General features: G+C 34.1%; 1 protein-coding gene across 4 annotated transcripts; it reads right to left on the reverse strand.

Annotated features, from left to right (window-relative positions):
• Positions 1–900: 900 nt before the first annotated feature.
• On the reverse strand, positions 901–10052 carry LOC140880180 (MLO-like protein 8). Of its 4 annotated transcripts, none has more exons than XM_073284382.1 (17): positions 9819–10052; positions 7968–8140; positions 7604–7788; positions 6361–6418; positions 6068–6273; positions 4719–4835; positions 4174–4234; positions 3967–4055; positions 3725–3799; positions 3559–3647; positions 3248–3297; positions 3089–3129; positions 2844–3017; positions 2101–2136; positions 1959–2026; positions 1727–1787; positions 901–1530 (listed from the first exon to the last, which is right to left on the reverse strand). In XM_073284382.1, the coding sequence occupies exons 3-17, from the start codon at positions 7736–7738 to the stop codon at positions 1123–1125; spliced, it is 1668 nt and encodes a 555-aa protein (XP_073140483.1). In that variant the 5' UTR covers positions 7739–7788; positions 7968–8140; positions 9819–10052; the 3' UTR covers positions 901–1122. The 4 variants fall into 4 exon arrangements, with proteins under 4 accessions (XP_073140483.1, XP_073140485.1, XP_073140482.1 ...); XM_073284384.1 differs by lacking the exon at positions 9819–10052 and adding an exon at positions 9699–9787 and having other exon boundaries at positions 8025–8140; XM_073284381.1 differs by lacking the exon at positions 9819–10052 and adding an exon at positions 9699–9787.
• Positions 10053–10494: the final 442 nt, after the last annotated feature.

The following is a 10494-nucleotide window of genomic DNA, read 5'->3' on the forward strand; positions in this document are numbered from 1 at the left end:
TGTTTATTGATTTTATGCGATTTAATTCATTTAATTCGGTTTTGCAAATATATAATCTGATATTTGAAAATTTTCCTTTCGGTCCTTTATTCGGTTTTGAAAACTATTTAAATTAATGATTAAAATATTAATAACAATCAACTAAAATTAACAAAAATGATTCTTATAATGCACTAAATATCATTTCATAAATATATAATAAACATAGAATTATTAATCTGAATTGAACACCCTTGTTTATACTTCTTTATATCACCAAGGTAAAAGCTTTTTAAAGAAAATGCATACTGCATTATAGAAGTGTTGGGCGAAAGATAAAATAATAAAATAATACAAAAACTTCTATGAAATCGTCTCACGGCTCAGTTTCGTGAATCAGATTTCCGACCCGACTCAAATCATGCAAATTTATTAGTTTTTACTGCCGATATAAATCAAGATGGCGTGTCCTATGGTAAGCCCGTTTAAAAAAAACGAATTAAATAATAGCTAATAAGAAACAATGAAAAAGAATTATACATGAATTGGATATTTAAATGATAGTTTTTAAATTCTTACTCTCTTACTATCCAATATATATTTTGTATTTTGAGTCACTATTTCCATAACTAATAAACCAATTCTGGGATTTTTTTAGAGGCACGATCAATGCAGTGCAAGCAAGAATAAGCACTCAAATTTCCAGCATATTTGATTCAATTGTACACTTCATTCGTTTAGAAACATGTGTTCAATGCGCTTCATTTTTAGTAACATGAGATCCACTATGTGTTCAGAAAATTCGATCACATTTATCTCATTTATAAGAGAGTTTATGTCTGATTTTTATAAACACAAGATTTAGAGTGCACTTAGACGCACAAATATATACCGGGTAGTCTGTGTACGAGCTCTAGTGAAGTATACAAACAGCAATTTGTTTAAAATGTTTCTGTAAAGTGAGAATACAAGGATATTGAGGCAAAATACATATATCAAACTATATCTAATCTACTTTTTAATGGTTATGGCATTTATCGTCACTACATAAGTAAGAAGGCAAAGAAAATCAACTTACGCAACTACCATAAGATACAGGGGAGAGAGTCGAAAAAACAAATCAAGGGATCACCTCTTTCTGCATCATTTCTGCGTAGCCGGCTTCACAAATGAGAAGTCGTCTTCTTTTCTAGTTTCTTGTTCACCACGAGGTATGCTCGTATCATATTCTATATCATCACCATTGGTTCGTATGATTAAGCTGGATGTAGCTGTCATGTGTGACAATGGCTCCTCGATATCAGATCCATCATTTTCTTCATGTCCATGTGAATGAGTAGAGTGTCCAGTAGTTTTGGAACGTTGAAGTATGGCAGCAGTCGGGCGAAATGGAGATCCCATTGAAGAAGATATGGGGCTTGCATCACCTAGAGTTCGAGTAGGAGACCTTCCTTCTCGCCCTCTGTTCTTGTTTTTCACGGCCTTACGCCAATTCTTGAGGGCCTTTGATGTTTGTTCATCAAAGATTGATTTCTTCATATTTGAACCCATCTGTGTATGTATGGCAACAAAATCGATCAGTAAAGAGCAGACGAGCTCAAGGGGAGGGATGCCGTTGATTTTAAAGAGATGAAAATAATTATTAGATTTCAACTTTTTTTGTTGTTCCATAGGGCTGATCGCCACCCACCCTCATTCCGCCCCTAAATGAGCTTATAGATATCAGTATGTTTCTTGTGAAAGGTACCTGAGCAATAAGGGCATAGAGTGGAAGTGTAATATAGCTGCATAAGCATAAAACAAAAACCCTGCAATACCATAACAAGATATAATCAGAAAATAGGCTTTTCTTCCTGCAATACCATAACAAGATATAATCAGAAAATAGGCTTTTCTTGTTCCAAATGCTAAATATCTTATCTCATGTATCATATAATTCAAATGTCACATGGCCACAAATGATGCGGGATACGACTTACCCCAAAGCAATTTTGACAACTAGAAGGTTGATATTATCATGGAAGCAAGAATTTATACCATATTCGTACTGCACAAGACAAGATTGCTTTCATTAATTATGTTGTGGAGGATAATATGTACTAATTAAAAGAGAATCATTACCCAAATCCAGAAGAAGTATGTTATTTGGAATGCATTCTGCACAGATGATTAAATTGATTAGCGCGTTTACTTGCCTCATAAGACATGGATGGCAGGGATAAATCTAAATGAACAAATAAATGCTAATCATTTACACCATGATGAGGACAAAATACAAGGATAATTTTCAAAATTATCATACCCCTTGTTTGGTTTTCATATCCCCCCCAACGCATTCATTCTCCAAATCAAAAACTAATATCTATCATAATCTACCTTTCAATCATTTTCTCAAAAATATAATTTTATCAGTCAAGGTTAAACTTCCTAAGATAAGTATCACATTTATTTTAACTCTTCACCACATGTCCACATCCCAAAAACATTCGAGTACAACATTACATTTTAATTAAATACATCCTCTAAATTTTCAGGTATCTTATGTAAATTTTGACACAGTAAAAAATTATATTATCAGTAAAAAGACTTGATTCAATAGATTCTTTTTTTATATATATAAGAAACTATACTTTACTATATACGTAAAGACTATTAATTACAATAAGAGCGTTTATAGGCTACTTAAAAGAAGACTAATATTTTTAACATAAGCCGATGACTTGTAGCTCATCTGGGCACTAAGGTCCCAAGTTTGGGACGATGTCTCAAGTTCGAGACCCAATTGTAACAAATCCTCTCCCCCAACTCAAAAAAAAAATATTCAATAAGCATACTAGTGGTCGACCTGAAAAAAAGAATGTTACCTGAAACAAAGCAAAGTGTATAAGATGCAACACCAACTGAGGCCGACCAAACCAGAAATATTTATCTGAACCTTGCACGAGAGGCATGCCCTGGACTACTGCATGTCTATCTGTTATGTCAAGGGCCATCCTAGTCAAAATAGCTTGTAACTTCGTGCCAACAGCTAAGATTATCTGGAAAACAACATAAATTATGTTTCTTGTTCGTGTACTCATAAATTGTTGTTACAATGAAGGGATCTTACAATAAGAGGAATTAAGGATGCCCAAAACAGTGCCCTCCAACCTGACAAAGTACAAGAGGAAAATATGAAGGCTGAACAAATGGGTTCATATTGATGGAAATACTGCTGCAAGTATTTCATTAAGGGACATTATATTGCAATGGTTGAACAGCAACTTACCACTAACATTTAGGAGCAAGAATAACACAAATGATCCCCAAAGTACTGGACTGCCATCCAAAAACAATATAAGCATGGCGGAAAAAAAAGAGTAAACTGAGTAACTTAAATTTGGGATTGATTGAAAAAGGAGTCGATTCTTCTAAAAAACTCAAAGAACCAAATGATCCCTACAGTACAGGACTGCCATCTGAAAATTATATACAAAAGTGGGGAAAATGTAAAATTAGCAGTTTGATTTGGGCGTGATTGAAAGAGTCAGTTGGCCCAAAAATTCAAAGAAAACTAAGAATTTAGTCGATTATAGGTACCTTACTCCCACAACAATCTTAAAGTCATCCTCCAGAGACCTTTTGATATACTTTTGGAAGTTAAATTTGCTTCCTGGTGCCAAATGAACCTAAAAAGGCAAATCCATAGTTAAAAGAGAAAAGAAGGAAATATAACTCATATAACAGATGACTAAAGATAACTCACAGTAATGAAGCCATTGCGAAGGGTCAAGTAGTCAGATTTGCCGACAGACCTAAAAAATTGTCGAAAAAAACATCCCTGCATGAAAAAGATACAATCACCTGGTTACTGAGTATATGGGTAGCAGCCTTGAAGCTACAAATATGACAAATTGTTACATATGACCACCCATCCTTGTAACTGATATAACCACGTCAATTTACGCAAAAATATCAAAAAAGAATTAAGTAGACAAAATGGCTCACAATATAAAAGAAAAATGGTATTCTGGTCCAGAAACTGGAGTGTGCCCTCACAAAAGATGTCTCGTGAGAAAGCCTGAATCTTGAAGGATCTGCCAGTTCCACAATTAAAGTTCTAATCTGTTAGACCTTGTCTGTGGAGCGTTAAGGTAAAGACAAAATATTGAGATATACTATGGATATAAAAATGTGACTGATGCATTAATATACCATTTGAAAATTCGTAATCATGAGATGAAGTTTCCTGCTCCCAGTGTTTCCAGCCACGAATCTAAAAAGCATAATTTATGTGATATTTCTAACATAGATAAAGACTGCAGTAATAATAAGTGGTGGGAAGATCATCCCATTGACTTTCTGTTCATCATCACGAGCCAAATGATATCAAATGAGTTAGAGAAGTGGATAAACTGTATTGCCAAGAAGTTAGTGTGGGACGGTAATTTGTAAACCTCAAAATATAACTTCCACCAAAGTGTTGAATGGAATTCTCTTAAGAAAAACTAAAAGAACATGAAGAAAAATTTAAAGAACACAAAAGTACATCTTGGTGGTCAGATAGGAGATTAAAACAACTAAAATTAGAGATGAATAAAATAACAAGACCCAAAGGCACTGAAGAAAGGGTTGCCAAAAAAAGACATAGATGTAATTAAAGTGACTGACATATTGTCTCGTTTATTCTCAAATTTAATTCTTCATAGATGAGATGAAACATAAGAAAGCAAATAAATGATTACAGCAACTTGAATAACCTTAAGTCTTCCAAGTGCCATTGTTACAGCACTGTAAATCACATGCAAGACAGCTAAGAAGAATATGAGGATGTGTATCTGATGCAGTCCATCAACTGATATAAGCGAGACATGCCCCTGATTAAAAAGCAAAGCCAGATTAGAATGGTGTAAACTGAAGTGTTAAGTCGTAAAATGTTGAATCATTAGGAATTTTCTTTCTCCTAGAGAGAACATGAAATAGCGCAGACCATAAAATATTAACTAGATGGCAAAGACACAATCAGGATTGATTTGATGCTCTCTGGTTGGTGGATCCATGCAAGTTTTGATATTATTAGCTAATGCTGAGTTTAAATCATATTCATCAAGACAGATGCTTAAAATGGTCATCTTTAGTGCTAAACTTTGTGGTATATATAAATCTTATGCCTCGTTTGCTCCTAAGACATGCTAGAATTTTCAATTTTATATCAGCTTTGCATATTTATCTACATCCTTTTCAAAAAGAGAAAATGTGAAACATTTTCCTTTGAATGCAGAATACATTGCCAATCTGTGGAGTCCATGTATGTTTTTTTGGTTGGCATTGATGAGAAGTTTTCACAGAACATGTTGGAAAGCTAATGTTTGCAGTTGCTAACGCATCTTGTTGGTTCAGGACTTCAGGTGTTTAATTTGATTTTAAATAGTTGTCGACCAGAGCATTTGATGATTGGACATTGTGATAATTTTAACTTTGATAGAAGCTCAGTTCCATTTTGGTTGTATAAATAATGGATTCGTCGTTTCTTATACTTGGATTTAGATTAATAAATGTAACGATTGTCTTGTTGAGAATGAGGAGATGAATGTGAAGTAAAATCGACTATCCAGTCGATGCAGTTTGTTTCAATCCTCAGTTGGTAAAGATTCGAGGGTTTTTATTGTCTTGTTGTGAACGAGGAGATTGAATCGACTATCCAGTTGATGCGGTTTATTTCAACTCTATGTTTGTAAAAAAAATCGATGGTTTTTCAACTTAAATCCAAACTCATCGTTCTAATCTTAGATGGAACAGAGTCGAATTTAGGTTCAAACATATCAGGTTCGTTCGAGCTCAAATAAGTTAAATATTACAATCTTTGAGCAAGCTCAAACTTGTTTAATTACATTCAAACTTCAAATTAACACTAAAATAACGCTCGTATTTGACTCGTCTGATCTTTTCAACATAATTGTGACTATGGATGTATATTACACGTGTACAAGCAATTCAAAGATATGAGTGCATGTGTGCTCATTGTTACCGATAGATCCCCTAGAGGAGAAAAAGTTAATGTGAAAGCACAAATGGACATCATGGTGAGCTTGAAAAGGTAAATAATTACCTCCTTGCAAGAAGGCTCCTTTTTCCCAGCTAAGACTCTACGCTCATAAGACAAAAGCCTGCGATTGTTTTCTTCCTTGTTTTCATTTTGGTAAACCACAGGACAAGGCAGCATGGTTTGAGCAACATTGATAGGTATGCAGATGTCAGCGATATAATATTGGGAGAACACTAGGATTAGGGAGATGAAACCAAGTACCATCAACTCTGCCAAAACCAAAAAAAAATTAAAATCTAAATCAAAGAAATTCCATTTGAAAAAAAAAGTATGATGAGATTTAAACAAAAATTTACCAGCTTTGACCTTCTCCAAGGCCTCATAAAGAGCTTTCTTGTGCCTCTCAGTTAACCACTGCAGAACTTTCAGAATATCACATAGAGGAATGTAACTCATTCATCCAAGCCAGTAAAGCATGATTTGATTTGTAGCAGGATTAATAAAGAAAAATATTATAATTTAAATGGAGTTAAGGCTACGGCGACCTAACAAGAGGACCAACTGAAGAAATCATATAAGCGAACATATGAAAGCAAGATGAAGAACTCATAAAAGCCAAACAAAATGATATAAGAACTATCTAAATATCATATATTAAACTCTATCCCCTAAATAATGTCCATTAGGACTTGAATATCAATGAGTATCACACAGGAAGTTGAAAAATAAAGGACATCACAAGGTCCATGATATGAGAAGAGGACTATGTTGATGACATGCTGATCCAAGTAATAACATTTTACCAAGATGAACAAAACAGATTAAAGATTGTGATAGGAGATGATGGAAACCTCAGACCCTTTCTCCAAATTATCAATATCAACGGTTAGAATATGCATCCTCACAAAGAGAAAACATCAACTTATCGAATAATAGGTTAATAAGGCCAGAATAAATGAACTTTGGAATTATATTCAAAGAACAAATATGGAACGAAAATCAGGATATAAAACATTAGAAAACAACTACTAACCGTAACAAGAGGTGACGCATGGAGAAAAACAAACAAAATTTCTCAGAGAAAATGCAGAAAAACATTTTGGCATTCAAAATGTGAATGACAAATTACATAGTAATCAAAAGCAAAGGCGCGTGAAAGCGCTCAGGTGTCCTGGGGCTTAAAACGCAAAGCAAAGTGCACGCCTTACAAAAAAAGCGTGATAAATAAAATTTTCTAAAAAGATATTATATAAAATCAATTTATTTCAAAACATAATGAAACATGAGATATCAAATATTAAAATCATCAGAATTTTCATATTCCAAGTGTCAAATGTGAGGGCAAAAGGCAGAGGCGATATGTGCAGAAGCAACGCGATATCAGGGTTTCCTTTGCTCTATTTTTTTTAATAAAAAGAGCAGAAATCACACTTATAATGGGTGATTTCTCCTGTGGCATAATTTTTTGTTAAAAAGCTGTTTCTCTACGAAGAGCGCTTAAAGGGCAATGCATAAAAAGGACACAAAAGCACGTGCTTCAAGGAAGCTGTACGTACGAAATGTTGAAGGCAACAGCATAGGTGCTAACTAATTTAATACCGTTCCAACTTTGTGGAGTATCTTCTCCAAGGCAATAGAGATGAGTATAATCAGTGCACAAACACCAGCAACAGCCCACGTTGGCGTCTGATCAAGATTTCTCGATGAGCCTTCTTTGCCGCCCCCACCCGCCATATATTTTTTCAGAGGGACTGACAATGCCCTTTTGACACAGTAAAGACTTTCTGCACAGAATAAGAATATTTTTTAGGGCAGAGATTTGGAGCTGAAGACATAAGATAGTTGTCCGAAATTTTCAGATAGCAGTTATATTCTAAAGTGATATCTTAAATACCACAATCATCTGTATAATATGATTGCATGATTTTTTTTAAAGATAAATAATAGCCTACGAATTTCTTACACTGCAATGGAAATATCTTCAATGCTGCATATATTAGAAAAATAGCAGCAAATGAACTTTCTTCCTTCGAAGAATTGGTCAAGTGTCAGAAGTGTACAGCCTTTCAAAACAACGGAATTTTTCGTTACTTCATAGTGACCGAATACCTAATGGCAGTATCTCTTGATATTATCCTGCATATGAAAAGATAGCATAAGATATAGTTTCGGGTATAACTAACAAAAAATATCAGTGTGGAGCGAAAATCTCGACAGGGCTCACATTTTTTACAACTTATTACCACAATTTGACTTCACAACCTTCTACATCCACTCACTAAAAGTTTCTATCATTACATGAGATACGTTGCTATAATCCACCTCTGTGAGGCTGACTGAAACTATACTTGATTTCCATCAATTTTTTAATGAAAAATCTATTATATAGTACGTGAACATTTGAGAAATAACTTCCCTCCATGGACTCCGTTTGAACCATGATTAGAATTATCCAAGTAACTAGGGTCACATTTGTGATTACATCAGACATGACCATTAAAATGAAGAGGTAATCTTTGCAAAAGATTTTTCATATGTTATCTAACGAAGTAAACCCAGAGTCTAGAAACCTTCTTCTAAAAAATGATTTATTTGCCCCTATCCTGTCCACCAGAGCCCTCTATCTCATCAATCAACAAAAATTCAAACCATACAAAGCACTTCAAAATTCTAAATGCTGTAACTTCCTCATATCGGCATATATCACACCTAATACCATGATATAATTCACCTGCATCTTTTGCACCATACAAATTATCTACGTCAGTGAAACATCAACAGATATCAAGCCGATCTCACATACAATGAAACATACAAGACAGCTATTTCTACATGTCAGTAGAGAATCTACCATCACTGAGACTAAGGTAGTGTTTGGGAGAACTTTTAAAAAGCACTTCTCAGCTTTCATGAACAAAATTTCATAAAATTGTAAAATATTGTTAATGAAAAGCTGAGAAGTGCTTTCTAAAAGCTCTCACAAACACTACCTAAATTGTGGTGGATCCAATGCACCACACCGAATCCTTGCAATTGAATCTAAAAAAAACAGTGCTAGAAGGTATTTTCAAAACTTGAATTTTTCGAAAAGTATACATAAAATTTGAATATCTTTACTCGGGTTGACAAACTCCCAAAGACACAACATTGGACCACCCTTGTTTCTAATTCGTTCGGTCAACCATTTAAATTCCAAAAATTTGTCCATATTACGAGAAGAAAAAAGGCGACAAATTGCCATGATACCCATTCTCGCAACCCTTCTCGTCCAATCCCTCGCCCACGCTCCCAGTAACCAGCACCACCAACCCCCAAACCCTCGATCAATCAAAAACTCTTTCAAAGTCTTCTGCCGCATAAGACTCTAGCTGCAGCCACTGACATGGTATCCACCATCAGATGATGGGTTCCTATCCACGCCAGAGGCTATGCCACCAGCCCAAAAAAACCAGCCGTTGCCTGATTATGGATCAACCCCCGTTGTGGCATATAAAAATCTTTTCCCATCCAACATTCCGATTACAAAAAAATAAAAAATAAAAAATCCCATAGTCTGACTGCACTACTGTAAAAACCCAGTTCAGTGGCATTCCCACATAACTTTTTTTTTTCTGTACCAAAATTCTGGACAAAGATTTCAACAAATTCATTAAAATGTAGCATGACAAAAAAATAGATAGACAGATAAATTTACATTCATCGTCAGAAGAGGAAGAAAGACGCGTAAAAAGGAGCTCTCTTTTTTTTTTTTTGTCGGAACAACAATGGAAGAAATAAAGGCGGAGTCTTTTGACTGGTCACGTAATAATATTACCATGATATGATCTTGGTCTAGATTCCGTCAATTCGATAGACGGCAACTTCGGTTTCAACATCCATTGAATTAATTCTACGTACTTTGCCAAAAGCGTCGCTATCAAATTCCCAGCCTGCAAGACCCACTTCGATGAGCTGCCTCTTATATCATTAAAATCATCTCATCAAATCAAGAAATAGGGTCTTCGAGATTAAAATCCATTGAATTCATTCTACGTACTTGGCAAAACACTACCTTCTAGATTAAAATCGAATGTGGTAAAGGATGAATTCGTAGTAATGTAATTTATATCTGATCAAAATAATAATAATAATAATAATAATAATAATATGGGAGTGCTATTTACAATAAAAAAAAGTGTTCATCACTCTCCATTTCATATTTTTATTTAATTATTTGACAAATATACCCATATATATTTCTTTATATCCAAGATTTTGATTGATCCTTCAAAATCTTAACTTATATATATTTTCCCATATTAACTATTAGTCTTATTATTCAAAGCTTTGATATTTTAATTTAATAGTACATAGAATCAAAATTTGTACAATTTTACTTTAATTGTAAATTTTTAATATGTTTATATTTATATCTCGTTCTATCGAAAGTCCATATGAGTAATCAAAGTAGTCATCTAGTATTAAATATTAAAAAAAGATATACTTATAAT

Source organism: Henckelia pumila, chromosome 2 (genome assembly GCF_033568475.1).
Source record: "Henckelia pumila isolate YLH828 chromosome 2, ASM3356847v2, whole genome shotgun sequence".
NCBI classification, from domain to species: domain Eukaryota; kingdom Viridiplantae; phylum Streptophyta; class Magnoliopsida; order Lamiales; family Gesneriaceae; genus Henckelia; species Henckelia pumila.

Bases quoted from the DNA above. Each gene is read 5' to 3' on its own strand.
- LOC140880180 (XM_073284382.1), bottom strand. From the start codon at position 7,738: ATGGCGGGTGGGGGCGGCAAAGAAGGCTCATCGAGAAATCTTGATCAG. The intron at 4,235-4,718 runs GTTATTCAAGTT...TATGCTTTTTAG, and splicing joins TGGCACTTGGAAGACTTAAG to ATTCGTGGCTGGAAACACTG. The intron at 3,648-3,724 runs GTGAGTTATCTT...TTGCCTTTTTAG, and splicing joins TTCGCAATGGCTTCATTACT to GTTCATTTGGCACCAGGAAG.